Below are 19,029 nucleotides of genomic sequence, written 5' to 3' on the forward strand. Positions count from 1 at the left end.
TAAACACATATTGATTGTGTACTTAATAGGCAACAGGTATTGTGCTAGTTGGGAAAGGAGTCCCCGTGCAAGTGACAGAGACACAGTTCCTTCCTAGAACCTTTAACATAGACCAGCACTTGTCCAGTAGAAATATAACATGAACTATGTGATTTAAAATTTTCTAATAGTCACATTAAAAATAAAAAGAAACATAAAATTAATTTTACTAATATATTTTATGTAACTGAATATATTAAAATATTGTCATTTTAACATGTAACCAGTGTAAAAAATTATACGTGGAATATTTTACATTTTTTTCCTACAAAGTCTTTTAACGTATGCTATGTCTGAAATACTTCTTTGGAGACTAGCCACATTTTAAGTGCTCAGTGGCTACTCTTTTGTACAACATAGGTTGCTAGGTGTCTGAATGTGTCAGAGAGAAAGAACACATAAAAGGTAAGGGGACTGTCAGTTCCAAGATAGACAATTTCAGGAGAGTGGGGAAAGTAGATCTTTTTATAGAAACCTAAAATGGGCTTTCAGTCCAGGAAAGGATCTCCCAGATGAACATACTTAACTTGAGATCAGAAAGAATTATCCAATATTACAAGGTTAGTTAATGGCAAAGAAAATTGTTGGAAGGCAACAATTAAGACTTAACTAGAACTTTTCCACCTATCACTTTGTAACTTGTAATGAGACTTCCCGTTTTCCCCAACTGTAAAAAACAAAAGAACGATTGATTATTAGAATCAATGGAAGATGCTAACCATAGAAATGCTTTTTAAAGAACATGTGTAAATAAAAGAACTAAAAGCATAACTTGGAGTTTGTGGGTATGCTGAGGTTCCTGGGACAAAATTTCTTTCTTATCTCATACAAATTGCTCTTCCTTGGCTAAAGAAGGTGTATTAATTAAACAATGCAGATTTGACTGACTGCCCTTCGGATAGCAGTTCTTATTGTATATTTCATGTCCCTGTGGTAGATTTCCATCAGTATGTCCCAGCTTCCTATGGACTATTCAGAGGATGTGAGGGGAATTGGCTTCTATATTCTGGTCAATTGAAGATAACAAGGAAATAAAGATAGGCAACATAGCAGTTTGGTCTATTATGTTTTGAATTTCATGTCCTGTGCCTGTACTGTATAAAATCTAAGCCTCACAGGAACCTATGAGGTCAGGTCATCTTATCCTGTTTGTACAGATTGGGAAATAGAGACTAAGAATAGAATGACTAAGGTAGAATGACTAAGACCTAATGCAAAATAGTGGTAGAACCGGGTTTGGTCCCCAGTTTCCACTGATTTTCAAAGACAGTACAAGTCTTTCCTTTGAGCTACAGCACCAGTTCATCCCAAGCAATTTCTAAAGTTCCTAAAAAAAAAAAAACCCTGAAAAGATCCCCATAGTTTCAAATTAATTACAAAACAAGTCTCCTCCTCTCTTCCTTCATGTCTGATTTTGATAAAAGGGTGTGAAAGTATCTGGTAAGACTAGTGTTAAATTACATAGGCTATGGCCTGCAGACGTCATGTTTCTATAGAGACTTTGAAAACTCTTAGTTGATTCAAAGTTATCTCAAAGACTCTGAGCCCCCCACATCTTTTGGGGGAGGTCCCACACACTAAACTATCCTCACTGTCATTTCATTAGTCTTTAAGTACTACAATACCCAATTTAAAACAAAGCAAAGCTAAAAACTGGCCTCTGTAGATGAGCATTACATCAGAGAAGCCTGATGCTTCTTATGTGCATACCTTTGTCTAGATCAGCCTTAATAATGAACTAAAAGTGTGTGGAAGCCTTTTCCTAGGGCAGAACATGAGGACCCTGTGGCTCTACAGCTTGTCCTCCACTGACTGCCAGGGTTAGTTCAGCTCATCAAACATTGAGCTCCCTGGTCTGGTGGCTTCTTCCTTCCCCCCTCTTTTGTGTTCTCTGAAAGTGTCCTATCTGGTGGGAATGGATGTTGTCCTGTGTTTGTTTTTTTTTTTTTTAATTGGTTCTTTTTAGTTACACATGACAATAGGATTAATTTTGACATAATTATAAAAGCATGTGGACTGGGTTGTTGCTCATTGGCAGAGCACTTGCCTAGCATGTGTGAGACACTGAGTTTGTTTCTCAGCACCACATACAAATAAATAAAATAAAGGTCCATCGACAAACTAAAAAATAAAATAAAATAAAAGTATGGGATATACTCTGTTCTAATTCACTCCCCAGTGCTTTACCTCTCTTCTTCCCCCCGCCTGTTCCCTTTCCTCTATACTACTGATCTTTCTGCTGTTAAACTTTTTTTTTTAATTAGTATCTTGTGGACATACCTGATGATGAAATTCACTGTGGTATATTCATACATGTACATAGGAAAGTTACGTCAGATTCATTTCACTGCCTTTCACTATCCCATCCCTCATTCCTCCTCCCTTTCCTCCATCCCCTTTGTCTATCCACTGATCTTTCTTCTGTTCTTTTTTTTCCCCCTTTTGTCCTGGTATTTCATGGAAAGCTTGCTCATGGTGATGGGAGGCCAATTTGCAATTAGTGGGTAAGTTTTCCTTGAAAAGCTCACTTAGAAGGGCAGAGCTATCAAAAAGTCTGATCTGGGACATCTCTGCCACTCTGCTGATTCATTCATGTGATCTTGAACAAGTCACTTAACATTTCTGAGCTTCGCTTTCTTTTCCCTCCTGAATTCATAGATGTTTACAACTGAAAGACCTTTGTGGTTAGCTTAATCTAGACTCGTTATTTGCTCTAAAAGGAATGTAATGTTACCTTTTCTAATTTCTACATAAGTTCTTGGGAGAAGCAAATGAAAATTTATCAGAAGGCATTTTTACAAATTGTAAAGAGAAAAATATGCCCTATTATTGGTTTGTTGGATTTTTTCCTATCAATGGTCACGGTGATGGCATCAGGCCTTGGATATGATGAACACCTGTTTTAGATGGCTCTTTCCACTTTAGAAAGGGAGTATAGTTAAGAAAGGATCGTAATTCAAGGGGAATGGGTACCCCTAGGCATAGAGAAGGATTCCTCAACAACTGCACTGTTGATATTTTGGGCTGCATAAATATTTGTTGTGGGGACTATGCTGTACATTATAGGAAGCCTAGCAGCATCCCAGACTATGTCCAGATAGATGACAGTCACATCCTCCCCCCACAACAAAAAAAAATGTCTCCAGACATTGACAGATATCCCTGGGGTACAAACTTGTCCAAAGTTAAAAACTAGTACTCTAGTGTTCTCTGTCTCAGAATCTCCAGAGGTCTGTGCGATCTAGAACTGGATGATCATTAATAGGTAGACTAGAGCTTTAAAGTTTGAGGAGTATTGTTTTTGTATGGAGGTGGGGTGGGGGATAGAATGTCTAGTGTCCTTGTGTAACTTAATGCTGCTATTTCCATCTGGAAGCAAGTGACTTGGCTGCCTTCATAATTCATTCATCTGTCCATTCATCTATTCATCAAATTGTGAATACCTGCTATTGTCAAGGTACATGCAAGATCCTGTAGTGGGAAATAAATATGAAAGACGTTAAGACTCCGTTGCTCAAGTTCTAGGCAGCTTACAGAGGAGCCCCTTTACAGGAGCTGAACACACAGCCACAGCTCAGAACTGATGGACCAAAGACTCCACAATGGTGATCTCTGTCCTCTGTCCTCTGCACCGCCTGCTGAATGCTTTCTCTTTTCCCCTTTTAATGTTATATTTTTTATTTCACAATGACAGAACTGATATTTGAAGCAATGCTGTAAGGGCACACAAGGGTATTCTCAGATTCTTTCCCTTATAAAAGCATACTGGTTAGACCCATGCCAAATGGCATTAAGAAAGTCTCTGTGACATTTTAACCCTTCAGGGAATCCACCAAAGTTTTCCCCCATCATCCTTGGCTTTGAAACCCAGAAAGTCCTTTCTGACCTAGGAAGAATTAAGATTCCGCTCCCAACCTGCTCTCATATCCTTTTGCTGGCTGTTTGACCAGGAATTTATCTCTTACGTCTGTTTGGGTGGTGTTCTTAAATTCCACAGCATCCTGGAAAACTAAGAGAAATGTTTAAAAATAAACTCAAAATATTTCCTGCCTTATTCTTTTGGACGTAAGTATTTTTTTTGTGTGGCTCAGGATTTGGATTTTTGTGTTTCTGTGTGACCAGTGTTCATGCAGTGTAGTGTGTGGGTGAGAAGGTTCTTGATCAAGATTAGCCTCCCACCACCACTGAGAGTCTTCACTGTGATCTCACAGTGTTTCCACAGGAGGATCTTTCTTTCATTACCTATGCCCAAATAGCCTTGCAACAGAAAACAGGAATCTTTTTGAACCCATAGAAGGCAAGACAGCCTGTTCCTCTCTGGTGTGTTAATTCACTTGTTAGTGTGACATATGCTAGGGCAAGTTTTGGGAGACCCATCAGAGAACAAGACATGTACCCTGCAATGGTTTAAATATGATTTGTCCTTACCAAAAGTCATGTTGAGTCGTGGTCCCCACTATAATGTTGCTGAGAGGTGGTGACCTTTTGGAGGCATTTGGAAGAATAATGATTTCACTCTTGCTCTGTTTTTTCTCACTTCCAGCTTGCATTCAGATTCTCTGTGCATTGATGGGTTAGTATTATTGTCCCAAATGATTACTCCATTCCTTCCCAGTCACCTCTATAAGCCATATTTCTGACCAAAAATTTTTTCATTTATTTCATTTTCTTACTCTCTATACTCAGATTACCCACAATAATAACATCAGGAAAGTGAAGGCTCAGATTTTTTGTTTCAAGCTTGAATTATGAAACCGACTGGTGTAGAAGTTTAACTGTTGACGGACTTTTTATTTAGTTTGCTGGCAGCCAGCCTTCCCTGATCTTGTTTTATAAGTCTGTATGGAGGAGAACTAAAATCTGGCTACAAAAAGAGGGATGAACAATTTGCTTTCTCTTTTTAGCCCTTGAAATTCTAGGTTGCTCTTGTGATCTGAAAAAAAAAAAATTGAATTAAAGGTTGACTGACTCAACTCTGTTCTTTCTTTGTATTATTTGAAATTATTTTAAATGCATGTAAAATACCAATTTTAGATTATTTTTAGTTAGTTGCTTCTTCTTTCCAGACTTTCTGTCTGCTGATACTCTGCTTCAGCATTCCTTTGGGTCCCTGCTTGTTCCCATACCATCCCCAGAGCTACTGATGTTGCTGGTCACTGTTTCCTACAGGGAAACCCAACCAAGGCAGAGACAGACAACATTTGTTCTCTCTGACTAAGCTCACATCAGGCTTTATCAGTCATCATGTTTTATGTTCCTTCTTTTTCTAGCTTCATCTCATTCTACCCTCTTGATATTGTTTATTTGTTCATTTGTTCATTAAAGAAGCATTTATTTGAGTACCTATCCAGCAGAGAACCAATCACATTTAGAAAAAAATACAGTCAACCCTCATTTCCTGTGGGTTGTGTATCCACATATTGAACTAACCACAGATTGAAAAAATTTGAAAAACAAATTCCAGAAAGTTCCAAAAAAGCAAAACTTGAATTTACAGTATGATGAGTACACACCGAATTCTTACAGGTGAAGCAATGCTTAGGCCTAGGGTGCTGTAGCCTCCTGCTGTGTTACACACTTTCATTTGAGCTTTGTACTCCTCATCTCTCATTCTTGTACTATGTGGTTAGGCCTGTGAAGGTTTCTTTTATACTATACATGTGCAGAGGTTTTTTTTTTTTTTTTTTTTTCTTTTTTAACACTATCCAGAGGAGGGTGGAATCTCCTATCCTTGTGATATTCAGCATCCTAGAGTGCCATTTGAGCTATTCCTTGCAGGGCAGTTATGCATTTGTTAGCCAAGGTAGGACGGGAATGACTGTGCTGTGCCTGTGACTTGCCTCAAGGTTTTGGCTTGCCTTTCTGCGTTTGTGCCATTTTTCTGGATTAAAAGTCCACATAAAGGACCTGGTTATAAGCAACAGGTTCCAGATGCAGCTGCCTTAGGTAGAACAGGGCAGATGGCCAAGAAGTGAGGAAAAGCAGACATAAGGGCTGCCCTTCCTAGAAAGATCCTGTAAGTGGTTAGATGAGAGCATTTTGGGGACTGCCCAAAATGCCCATGCTGTAGTCACAAGGTGCTGAGTGTGCCATCAGCACATACCTTCTGCTGCCAAAGAAGATGCTCAAGTTGTTCCCAGATTTATGGTTTGCAACAGGCCTTTTATGGTCCGCACTCAGGTCTTGTGTCCATGCCAGAGCTGCGAAGTCTTATATGAGCAGGTGTCTGGTACTTACAGCCTCTGTAGTAAGAGGCTTTGCTTCCCACCAAGCTTGCTGTGGGAACGTGGGGAGGAGGGTTCACCAAACAGGAAAGGGCTTCAGAGCCTGAGAAACCAATAAAAGAAAGTAAATGTACTTTATAGGCTTTGTGATTTTTTTGAGCATACTCAAGGGATGAGGGACCCTAAACACAGAGGACCTCTTCTCTGTTTAGGGAAAATACTGAGAGAAAAAGAAAAGATGATAGAGCAAGGTGGGACAAGGGTTTTGGAAAAATGAGGATTACTTGGCTTGGTTGTAGATTGCAAAGAAGGGGAGTTTCAGAGGTGGTTTGGAACCACCCTGTGTTTTATGGCTCAGATCTTAAATGCCTACATGCTAGGCATGGTCGCCATGCCTACACACTAGGCATGACTGCCGTCTGTGGAGCTGTTGGGAGGTGGTGGAACCTTTAGAAGGATGGCTCTAGTGGAGGGAAGTCAGGTGTGTCTTGGAAGGGAACCTTGGGATCATAGCCCATTTCCCTCCATGCTGCCATGATGTAAACAGTCCTCCTCTACCAGTCGCTTCCCACCATGAGGTACTGTGCCATCACAGGCCCAAAGCAATGGGGCCAAGTGACCATGGACTGAAACCTCTGAAACCATGAGCCAAAATAAATCTTCCCTCTTTTAGGTGTTTATCCCAGGTGTTTTGAAGTGACGAACATACTATGGAAACCATGTTGAATTTTTATTTGAAATGTTTGCCCATTGTTTTCTTAGCAGAGGGGTTGTTACTGAACATTTTCACCTGGAAAACAACCCAGTAAGAATTTGACTGTCAAAAATTAATTCTGTGTGACAGAGAATAAGTTCAGTGGCCACTGCTGTAGCCCATGTATAAATTAGAGATCTGGATTTGGGCTCAGAAGAGAGAGAAGTGAGGATCTTCTTCACCCACTGGGAGGAAATTGAGAAGCAAGACAGAGGGTCCATGATGGTTTGGGTGGGGGCTTTCCCTTCAAGATGACTGGAAGAAGGTGGCACAATCAAGGGGCAGGAGAAATTGATAATAGTAATGGGAAAATAATAAGCTGTTTCGGAGAGTCCAGCAGGAGTTGAAGATGAGGACTAGAGCTGAGTTCCCATAGGTGGATTTAGGAGTTATAAAGTGTTGGCTCTAGAACATCAGAGGGCAGAGATAATCTGATCTCATTGCTTCTTTTATTTTAAAAATAATGTAAAATATGTTATGTTTATTAGAGAAGGTAGTGGGAGTACAAGAAAAAAGAAAACAAAGCAAAAGTGTGCCATAATCTTTTCTCCAGAAATCCCTTTTGCCTACCTAGAAAACAAAGGGTAAACTGAAGTAATGCATGCACATGATTAGAGCATCTAAACCTTATGGGAAATTTTAAACAAAAATGCAAAAATTGCCTTCCCAGATTTCTGACCCCCAGGATCCCCTGCACAGAGGCAAGCATGGTAGTAAAAGCATGTACTATACACATGATTTTACCTTTCATTTTTTTGCATGACATTTCCAAGATACATTAAGTAAAAACACTTAAGGTCTTCTAACAGTTCCATGCATTTTAAACATCTTAGTGGTGTTTCATTTCATGGCACTTAAGCTACAACCCTGAAAATGTCCAATCACCGCAGTGTCAGCAGCATAGGACCAGCTCTCCCTGCTATCCAGCCATTTCCTCCCATAGAGAATAGACTTCCTCCTTCAGGCTATTCCACTGCTCCCCTACTAGTCCCTCCTTCTCTCCTGGCCTGTTTCTCTTGGACAGCAGATCCCCTGAGTGTTATGCCTCCTGAAAGTCTTCTGTGACCCCCAAATGATCAGGTCACCTCTACCTTTCCTGTGGGATAAGCTCCTTGAGGACAGGACTGTGTATCTTTTAGTCAGACTTGTATCCCCAGTGTCATAACAGGAACTAATAAAACATTGACCCTCTGGCTGTTGTGATAGCATTTTGTGACATCGGGCCTGCAAACATGCTTATAACGTCAATTCCATGAAGATGGAGCCATTTGCAATCACATCTAGAAAGAAAAATCATTCTGACCCTTTTTAAAAATGGCAGGGAGGACTTTATTCAGGACTCTTACAACAAGGGGAGAGATTGAACTCAACTCCCAATAATATAGGGCAAGAGAGGATTTAAAGTCGAGGAGCAGGGCAAGGAAGTGGGTGGAAAATTTCTAAAAGAAACCTGATTAGATATTAAGAATGGAGGAAAAGGAGCTTGGTGAAGGTCATGGGTCAGGGGATTCTCCTTAGACTGGCTTATTTTCAGAATTCTTTGCCCCTCCCCCGACTCCATGCGCCAAGGACAAGGTCTGGTAGAGAAAAGGGCTCAAAGGAGCCTGACTGAAGTTTGGTCAGAGGGAGTTCTTCTCACCATTAGCCAAAAGAGCCATGTGATGGCCTTTACTATCTAATACCACATCCTAATAAAGATAGGAAAGGCCCTGGGGAATCAAAATTCACACATGGAAGAGCTCTCAGCCTCCAAGAGCTGCCAGAGAACATCAGCTTGGTCAGTCTCCAAGATGAACTTGCATTGTTCTTATGTTTTAAAGCAGGCATGATGAAAAACCTACTCCACCCTTCCTCCCAGGAGAATCCTCAAGACTGTGTTTCAAGAAAAACCTGTCAAATGTTGAGCTCCTTAACAATGGAACTGGTGTCTTCCTCTGAGATATTGTTTCATAGTTCTTAGCTACAGAGCTAACCTGGCCTGCCTCCTGCTGTGACCTCCATCGGGCACATGACTGACCTTGAGGATCCATGGGACACTCTTCAGGCTAATTTTGTGTCCCTGGGTATTGGGTCATCCAGAGCAATACTTCTGCCGCCTGCCCAGATGTCCCACAGTAATCACTCACAGTTTCTCCTTTCATTCCCAGAAGTGTTTCAGTTTGGCTGGTTGGCCCTCTGACCCCTCAGTCTACACAGAAGCTAACCCTGTGGCTCTGCCAGGTACCACAGGAGACCCCCTGCAGTGATTTGATCCATGTCATGGGTATGTAGCAAGGCAGCCAATAGTCAGGAAGATGCCTGATGAATCAGCACATGTGAGGAACATGACCACAGGCTGCTTTTGGCTTCTCAGTGGGAGTGGATGAAAATAGGGACCATGAGAGGCCTGAGCTGGCAGCGAGTGGGTGCTGACAGGAGGGTGTGGCCTAAGTATCTGTGCATCTGCAAAACCAGTGAACTTCACATACCTTCAAATCATAGCAGCAATGTTTAGATTCCAGAGCAGTGTCCATGCAAAGGACTAGCAAGATAAGAATTCTGAGCAAATGTGTATCCTTATCAGCCTAAGTATATTGAGTATATTCGTGCAGTTATCAATTCTTTATTGAATGATAATCATAGGGTCTAGGAGCCACGGCTACAGTTTTCAGTGACAGGATATGTTTGCTACTCAAGGGGCTTTCCAGTGCAGCAGAGGGATGGGCCTTGGCATGCCCTGCCACAGCATCACTGAGTGGGGGACACAGAGCACTGTGGGCATTGATGCAGTGTTATCCCCCCAGACTTGGGGTTCAGGATAGGCCCCACCAGGGTGAGTTCACAGCTGCCTGGCAGTAGGCAGAACATGTGCAAAGGCTTCGGGCAGCAGAGTTTAGGGTTTGTCAGGGCCTTCAGAAAAGTGCAGTAGTGGAAAAGGTAGGCAGGAGGGTTGGGGGAGGGGACTCTCAGATTGCCTCAGCCCTTGAGGGAGGACAGCATACAGTTTGGGTCTTCAGCCTAGTGAGTTGATGGACACACATGTGCAGCCATCACCAGGTCCTTTGAGCAGGTTTCCTAGTGGCTGTGGGCTACGAGGGTTCAATCCCTAGGAACACAAAAAAGAAAGAAAAAAACTGCTGTTTGAATTTGTGAGCTCATGTTCAGATGGTTGGTGCAGTCTTTATGATTTCTCCGAATAATGTTTATTTCCCTTTCTACCCTAGTAGTCCTGGTTACTAGGACTCTAATACCCCTAATCAGCCTCAAAAAGAATTGAGCACAAGGAGCTGACAGCTGACAGTCTGGAGGTTGGAGCTGAGAGTGTGGGGTCCCCTATGCCCTCTGTCAGGAGTGTTTCTAGGAAGTGGGTGTGGCAGGTGATATGACCAGGTTGTACTGGGTCTCACAGCGCAGGTGAGGGCTCCACCTCTGTGCAACACTGTCTTCTTGGGGTCTACGACACTCACTTCCTGTGTCTCTCTCCTAGATCTTGCCTGGCCTGTACATCGGCAACTTCAAAGGTGAGTTCTCTTTTTAATTATTGAGAAAATCTGCCATCTTAACAATTTTTAAGTGAACAAGCCAGTGGCATTAGCTACATTCACTCGGTTGGTTGTGTAACCATCATGACTCTCCATTTCCAGAACTTTCTCCTCTTCCCAAGTTGAAACTCTGCACCCATTAAACACAAATTTCCTGTTTCTCCTCCCCAGTCCTTAACAGTGTGAATCAAACTGTAGTTGTCCTATGACTGGCATATTTCACTGAGGGTAATGTCCTGAGTCCACACACATGGTAGCAAGTGTCAGAATTTCCCTCTTTTTAAAGACTGAATAATATTCCATTGTGTAGAGAGACCACATTTTGTTTTCTATTCATCTGTTGGTAGACCATTATATTGTTTCCATCAAAAATAAGTTCACTTTCTAAAAGATCATTTTTAGACTCCTCACAATATGATTGGCAGGCAAGGTGTAAACTGTCTACACACACCTATCCTGGAAGTAGCCATCATTTGCACCCATGTCCTGACTCCTTGGCCAAGGCTCACTGAGTGGTGTGGGGCTGTGTAGATGCCAACTTGACCTTGGATCCTCCTCTTAACTCTACCCTTCCTGGAATATTATTATCAAAAGATAGTGAGCAACAGGCATTTAGCAGCAATGTAGCTTATTTAAATAAATCCTTTATTACTTTTATTTTCGAGCTATGGATAATAAATTTCAGAAGCATGTTTTTTTAAAAAATCATCTGGGAAACATGAGTGGCAATTTTGCTGGAGTTGACCTCCCACACATTTCTTTGCTGATTATTCAGTATTTATTGATTTTCAATCTATTGACTATTTTTGACTCATCCACAGAACCAAGCAGATGGTGGGCTTCTAGGGAGGGGACTGGGCCTTCTGCTCTGTGACATTTGAGTTTGGGTAAGTGAAAACACTGGTTCCTTAGCACTGAGATGAAGTACACTTAACAGGATGGATGAACCTAGGAAAATCAGACAAGTCCACACCTGTTTTGAGTTGGAAGCGCCAAATCTGATCATATGAGAATCAAAACTGCTCCTGTTTTCAGGGCTGGGGATATAGTTCAGTTGGTAGAGTGTTTGCCTTGTATGCAGAAGGCCCTGGGTTCAATCCCTAAGAAGACAAAAAAGGAAAAAAAAAAAAACTGCTCCTGTTTTCTGGCTGCTACTTAAATTTGTGAGTTCAGGTTCAGGCTGATGTTGCAGTCTGTATGATTTCTCTGAATAACGTTTATTTCCCTTTCTACCCTGCTGTAGGACTCTAGTACCCCTCATCAGTCTCAAAAAGAATTGAGCACAAGGAGCTGAAAGCTGCTAATTACTACTAGAACATGTTAAAAATAGTAGTGGAGTTCCTAAATTAGTAAGCTCAGTAGTTCTGAAAAAAGCAGTGAGTGCTTTGTGGTAGCCAGGCTGGGTGCCTGGTGGGATACATTAACGGAGCAAATATCTTTAGAGAGTTATTTAGTGAGCTTCTATTAACTGCTTTCATGGGGGTCATCTGTAGGTTTGAGAACAGAGTTTAGGCTGTGTTCTTAAAATTCCTAGGTATGTTTGCAAATGAAAATTTTAAATAAACACAGACCAAATTTAGTACTTCTGTCAACAGTAGATCAGAATTTTAACCTGATTCATAGAAAGCTATCTTCTTTTAGAGGGATACGCCACGCACAGCATTAAGAAAATGTTTGAAACTCCTTTATACTAAAATCCATATTGTGTTGTTAAGTATTCAATGACACAGGAATCCTTTACAGTTTTGGGGTTCTCGCTTGGGGTTTTACCTATGAAGAGTCTTATTCTAAGCACACCTCTCCCTGTTCAAGTGTTTGATCCTTTGCTGTTGCCTTCAGTTGTTCTTATTAGTATGTGATTGTGTTGTATTCAGTCCATAATTCACCAAATACTTATTAAATACCAGGCTTGAAGCTTACCTACAACAAAGGAATAAAGGGCATAGTTTATCTCACGGTAGAGCACTTGCCCATTGAATGTGAAGCCCTGAGTTAGATCCCTGTCCCTCAAAAAAATAAAACAAAGGGATGTTAGTGCAGTGCATTGGCAAGAAGCAGGAGAGAAAAGTCGTGCTTCATCTCTATAGTGCTGTGAATTAACTCATTCATCCTGCTGCTTGTTGAAAGCTGGCCCTGTGGATGTAGGCAGGTGTTCTCATCCAAGGATATTCAGAGTCCAGGGACAGGTAGGGAACAGGAAGGGGTCTGCAGAGTGCAGAGAGATGTCAGGTGGCTTGCCTTAGAATACCGGGTACCCCTCTACTCACAGCCAGTGACGTGTCCACAGATGAATTATATAGTCTGGGCATGCAGGGTGGGACGGTGACATCAGTCTCATGGGCCATCCTGGTGAAGCCGAGCCAGACAACACAGTCATGCTATTAGCTCAGTGTCTGGTGCCTGGTGAAGGAAATTTTCACTCCCATCTGTAAAGTGCACCACACTTCAGGTTGTCACTGTCTTGAGAATAATATAGATGCTCATAAAGTATGGACACCTTGGCGTATCTGTAGCCGGCAACTGGGCAGTGTGAGTGAGCAAGGGTGGAAGCCCAGGGGAAAACGTGGACTCTTTCTTGCTCCAGGAAAATGAACCCAGTTATTATCTATGCATTAGTATGGTGTCTCATTTAGTCACTTACCCTTCCTTTTAAATTATAAATACAGTAAACCTAGTGTAATACAACAAGAAGTATAGAAATGTATGAAGAAAACTAGTCACTCCTCTTTCCTGCCCCATCTCCTTCCCTCCCAGTCCTCCACTCCACCTTCTCCTTTCTTCCTTCCTTTTGTCCATACCCGCTCCCTTCCTTAATACTCTCTGTCCTTCCAGTGGGATCTCCTACATATTATCTTCAACTCCCTTTTTTTTTTCCTTCTCTTTCTCCAATTTTGCGTTGAATCACAGTTTTCCAACACCTGGTGATTTTCCACCTCAAACTCAGCCTTCAGAGCCAGGTCTTGGAGGATTTGCTGGGAGCCCTCCATTGCAGTGAGCTGTACCCAGCAGCCAGTTCTGCCCAGGTGTCAGGAGGAAAGGCAGGGAGTGGCATCGAGAAAGAACCACTCCTGCCTGGGCTAGTGGGTGGGGTTCACTGCTTCCTCACAACTTGGCACAGGCAAATGTAGATGTCAGCTGACAAAGAAAGCCCTCATTGTTCGAAGATGTCCACAAAAATCTAGAAGGGTGGGAACAAGCTATTCACTGTGTGTGAGGGGTGCTATGCATGGAGTTCATGTTCAAGGTCACAGAACTTCAGTTCTGTGTCTGCTGGTGATACAGACTGTATCAGGTAGTGGGTCCCATTGGTTCAGACGAAGTTGAGTGAGCCAATAACTGCATTTGAGTCTGAGCTGGTCTTCTGTCAGCTTAACCTGGATTTGAATGTCTTTGCAGCCAGTGTGGATTTGAAAACATTCAGAGGTGTCACAGATTGAGACCCATGGAATAATAAAAGTGGTAGTATATTAGACTGTGTAATTAATTAATTAATTAATTAATTTACTTACTTACTTACTTACTTACGTACCAGGAACTAAACCCAGGGGCGCTTAGCCACTGAGCCTTTTATTTTATTTTATTTTATTTTATTTTATTTTATTTTACAGACAGCGTGCTTAGGGCCTTGCTAAGTTGCTAAGGCTGGCCTCAAATTTGCACAGACCTCCTTCCTCAGCCTCCCAAGTCACTGGGCTTACAGGCATGCAACACTGCTCTGGCTTGGATACTTTATAAAGAAAACAAATTTATTCAGTTCACAGTTCTGGAGGACCAATTGCATGACACCAGCATTCTCACAATATGGTAGAAAAATCAGAAAGGAAACTGGGTATGCACAGAGGGTCCAAGCATGTGGGGAGGCCCCACTTTATAACAGCTTGCTCTTAGGAGAACTAACTCACTCCTCAAACCCAGAATTCATCCCTTCTGAGAGCAGATCTGATTACCTTCTACTAAGCTCATCTCTTAGCAACACCACAATGGGGATCAAGCTTCTAGTGCATAAACCCTTGAGGCACAAACCACATCCAACGCTTTTCAGATGATGAAAATGACCATATGTTTACCACATATCAGGCACTGTTCCAAGCCTTGTTCTATCATTTAGTCCTTACAGCAGTCCTTTAAGGTGGGTACTCTTACCATTGTCCCTCCTTTACAGATGAGGAAAATGAGGCATAGAAAAGTGTGCCCAAGGTCAGCACCAGAAAGCGTCAGAGCCAGGGTGTGGTCAAGATAAGAGCAGGTGGACTGACCCGTCTCAGTTCCCACTCCAGGTTGGAAAGTGTCTGGCTTAACGTTGACCCCACCTACACCAATTTCATAATTCTAGAAGTTATAACTCAAAACTCTAGATGCCTTTAAATTAATTTCTCATTAGGAAGTAGAACATAAAACAAGAGTAGAAGGTTGTTTGGGAAATGATTCAGCATGTGGCCTGGGCACACAGAGCAGAGGGTGCAGGCTCTACTTCCCCTGACCCTGGAGTCTCTGAAGTAGAGTGGCAAGTGCTCCAGAAGTTTTTCCTACCCAAACACCCATTTTTCTAGAGGGTGTGTTGAGGGGTGATTTCTAATGCATGCCCCAATATAGTTTTGTTAAATTTTATTCAGAGATGGTTCTGCTTGCCTTTTGCCAGACTGGCTCATTTCCCATGGCCACTCTGGTATTCCCCATACCTTAGGACAGGCTGCCCGGCTCACTTTCGTTATCACCCTAAGAACAAGAGCTGTAATTCCCCTTCCTAAGGAAGCATGTGGAGTCACTTTGCCCTTTTGAGTAGAGTCTTCAGTTAAGCTCCCTGATACCCCAGTAAGGTCTTACCAGTATCCATGGGGCCTTCCGTGCCAGGTGGGGAATAGACAACCCAGAGGGGACAAAACTGGTGGACGTTACTATTTCAGTGCTCACTTTATGCAAAGAAGGTATTTGTTTCTTCCAAAGTCATGGAAGCCTCCAGGGTAAACAAAGGCAGGAGTACGCAAGAGTCCAAGGGCCCAGAGAGGTCTTGGCAGACAGGAGAAAAGAATTTGGTTAGAAATTATCTCTGAGTAATTGGCTGTTCATGTTACTTATTAACACATTTATACTTGGGAACAATATTTTTAAAGTTTTATTTTTCCTAATTATAAAAGTAATGTGTGCCAATTAGTAAAACAGATCAACAAATCCAAACATGATTGAACAATACTAAAGATGAGACTTCTCAATAACCCCATATCCTGAGACACCTATGGCTAATGTCCCTCTAGATTTTTTTTTAACATGTGAATTCTAACCTCTAACTTTCCTGTTGGTTTTGAACTTGTTGCTTTTTTTATTCCAAGTGACTCTGAGTAGTTTTTAGAAATAGTACATACCAACACTCCATGTTGGGTTCCATTGACAAGAGGTCAAAGGTCACTCACTCCATGCCCTCCAGGTCTTGGTTGCAAGGCACACAGGAACTGGGGTTCTTAATTAAAGTACAAATTTTAATCACAGAGTAGATCTGAGATGGGCCTGGGAATCCGCATTTCTGATACCATGCTGTTAATTGGGGGGCTGCTGGAAACTTACATGCTTGTGCATATGCAGGCTGGTGCACACTGGTGGCTCCATTTTGAGCCTAACAGCTGTGTTCATGACCAATCCTATGGCCCTAGGTTGCCACCCAGAGAAACCAATGATTTGATGTCAGTAAGAAGACAAGATCTTGGGAGGAGGCATGGAGAAATGTTGGTCAGTGGGCATTAAGTTACAGTTAGACAGGAGCAAGAAGTTCTGTTGTGCTGTCATATAGCAGGGTGACTGTTGGTAATGATAATGTATTGTATCTTTCAAAAAGCTAGAAAAGACGATTTTGAAAGTATTCATCATAAAATAAAATAGATGTTTGAGTTAATATGTTTAATCTGATTTAAATATTTTACAACATATACATGCATCAAAAGATCAAATGACACTCCATTCATATGTACAATTTGTATGTTTGTATGTATCAAAAACTAAATGTGAAAAAAGGAATGAAAAGCCCATTGTCATCCTCTAGCAGTGTTGAGTGACTCCCAAGTTCATGGATGGAGCCTTTGCCTATGGGAAAAGGTAATCTCAAAGTAGTGCACCTGTGCAGATAGCGCTGAGTGAGATAAAGCAGACAGCAGGAGAGCTGCATTGGCCTGGGTCAGGTCACTTCCCTTTTCTGTAGTCCATGGTTTGTATGTGGTATTGATTGGGTTCTGTATTCACATCTGTATAACATTATCCCTAAACCACCTTTTAAAAATCTTAATCTATATTATAAAATTATATTTAGATTATGATTATGAGATTAGTTGTGTAGTGCTGGTTTCACAACTCTGTGAATGTACTAAAAATCATCACTGTACACTTTTTAAAAGGTGAATTTTTATGGCATGTGAATTATATCTCCATAAAGCTATTATAAAAAGAAAAAAAAAGCATAGTCTTCACTCCATATCTTCTGGGGATTGGTTCCAGGATACCCCATGGATACCAAACTTTGTAGATGCTCACATTCCTTATATAAAATTCCATAGCATTTGCATATAACCTACATATATCCTTTTGTATATTTTAAAATCACTTCTAAATTACCTATGATACCTAATACAATATAAATGCTATGCAAATAGTTGTTATACTGTGTTGTTTAGGCAATAATGACTAAATAAAGTCTATATGTGTTCAATATAGATGCAGTTTTTTTTCAAATTTTTTATCTGGTATTGCAGAATGTGAAACCCTTGGATATGGCAGGCCCATCATACATTTAAATAAATATTGGTTGTTAAGATTCAAATGCTGGAAGAATTAGAATCTGGGAGAACCCTGGAGAAGACCATCATATGAGCCTGCTTCATCAGGCTGTTCCCATTTGGCTACATTGTCTGTGGGCTTCAAAAGCTCCAATTTATCTTGTTTCACTACTTGTCTAAAAATACACATATTGGCAATGATTGGCGAAATGCATTTTAGTATGAATGTGGGAACCAGCTGTCTGTGGGTTCCTAAAGGATTCCTGTTCCTGCCTGTGTTAGTCAGCTTTCTGTTACTATGATAAATATAATAGGCAGTCAACTTACCATGTTGTTTTGGCTCACCATTTTGGAAGTTTCAGTTTGTGGTTGTTGACCCATTGCTTTAGGGGCCCATGGTAAAGTAACACATTGTAATAGGAATGCATGGTACAGGAAGCTGCTGATGTTATGGCAGCTGGGAAGAAAAATAAAGAGAGGAAGAGGCTAGTGTCTCACCAGTCCCTTTCAATGTCACAACCCCAGCAACCTAAAACATCTCGCTACCAGGCTCCACCTCCCAAAGTTTCCGTCACCTTCCAGTAGCACCAAGCCGAGGGTCAATCCTTTAACACAAGGGCCATTGGGAGAACCTTCCAAATACAAACTGTGTAGTACCGTCTAATTTAAAATTAATCTGGCTAATATCCCAACTTGTGGTAGTGGCTGGGGGCTAGAATTGTGTCCCTATGTGTGTGATGGAAACAGTACTGTGCATATTGAAATTTGAAGCTCAATATAGTTAAACAATGAAGAAAGTAAATATAAACCAATATTGTACTATTACTTTTAAGGGCTTTTTCCTGACCTTGCTGAGTATTTGGAAGAGCATCTCTTAAATTTCTGCTTCATCCTCAAAGCCCGTTAGAAGTGAAAATTTCTTAGTTCCACTGTAGACCTAGAACTTAATCGTATCCCAGGAATCTGCCTTTCTAACAAGTCTACAAAATAGTTTGGGGCATGTTGAACTCTTAGAACCGCTTGTGCAGAATACACACACCTTACAGAAGGAAAAGAAAACTGGTAAATTCTGTCTCTTAATAAACCTGTATATCAGTTCAGCACCATGTGTGTGTTTATCCTTACATGTTTTTACAAATTGGGCATTACAGATTTGGTATACTATATTTATAGTTTGATTATTGATTTTTCTCCTGGCTTAACATTATATCCTGAGCATTTCCCCATGCCATGAAGTGTTCTCCAGAAACGTAATAATAAAGCATTTGCCATTAAATCCCTTTGAACCTGTATCTTTTGAAGAACTGGGCCAGTCCAAAGGCTCAAGAAAGCTGACTTCTTTCCTCCTTTTTATTGCTGGCTCCCCATTTTTGTAAACTAGCAGAGGGTTTTAATTTGGAGGATCATGTCATTTGGGTCTTTTCTATAGGTAAGAGTATGAGAAGGAAATATAATTTTGATGTCTCTTTAGATTCATATGCAGATAACTTATTAGTCCATTGACAACTGATAGACAATTTTGTTTGGAATGTCTAAAATATGTTCCATTTTTCCCTTTGCTTGGAAGTGAATATAGATATATAACCAAACCACAGTCTTACCTCAGTCTAGACTTTTCCCTGCTTTTGATGTCAGGGTCAAGAAATACCTAGAAGGTTCCTCTGTCTTGTAAGTGATCTTTAGTATTTAGTTTCAAGTTAGAGCACTAATCATTAAGAGGTAATTGGGCTTTT

The 19,029-nt window shown here is 41.1% G+C and overlaps 1 protein-coding gene across 8 annotated transcripts in view; it reads left to right on the forward strand.

The window, feature by feature from the left end:
• Nucleotides 1-19,029, forward strand: part of Dusp22 (dual specificity phosphatase 22) — a 68,803-nt gene that overhangs the window by 2,266 nt on the left and 47,508 nt on the right. For 5 of the 8 annotated variants that reach the window (XM_005335155.5, XM_005335154.5, XM_078020428.1 and 2 more), the window contains one exon: nt 10,484-10,517. The exons of 2 other annotated variants lie outside the window; for them this stretch is intronic. In XM_005335155.5, the coding sequence (XP_005335212.1) occupies nt 10,484-10,517 (34 nt within the window). Of the gene's footprint in view, nt 1-9,227; nt 9,238-10,483; nt 10,518-19,029 lie in introns of those variants that run through there. One more of the 8 variants, XM_078020429.1, reaches the window with a different exon arrangement.

This window comes from Ictidomys tridecemlineatus, chromosome 8 (genome assembly GCF_052094955.1).
Source record: "Ictidomys tridecemlineatus isolate mIctTri1 chromosome 8, mIctTri1.hap1, whole genome shotgun sequence".
Classification (NCBI taxonomy): domain Eukaryota; kingdom Metazoa; phylum Chordata; class Mammalia; order Rodentia; family Sciuridae; genus Ictidomys; species Ictidomys tridecemlineatus.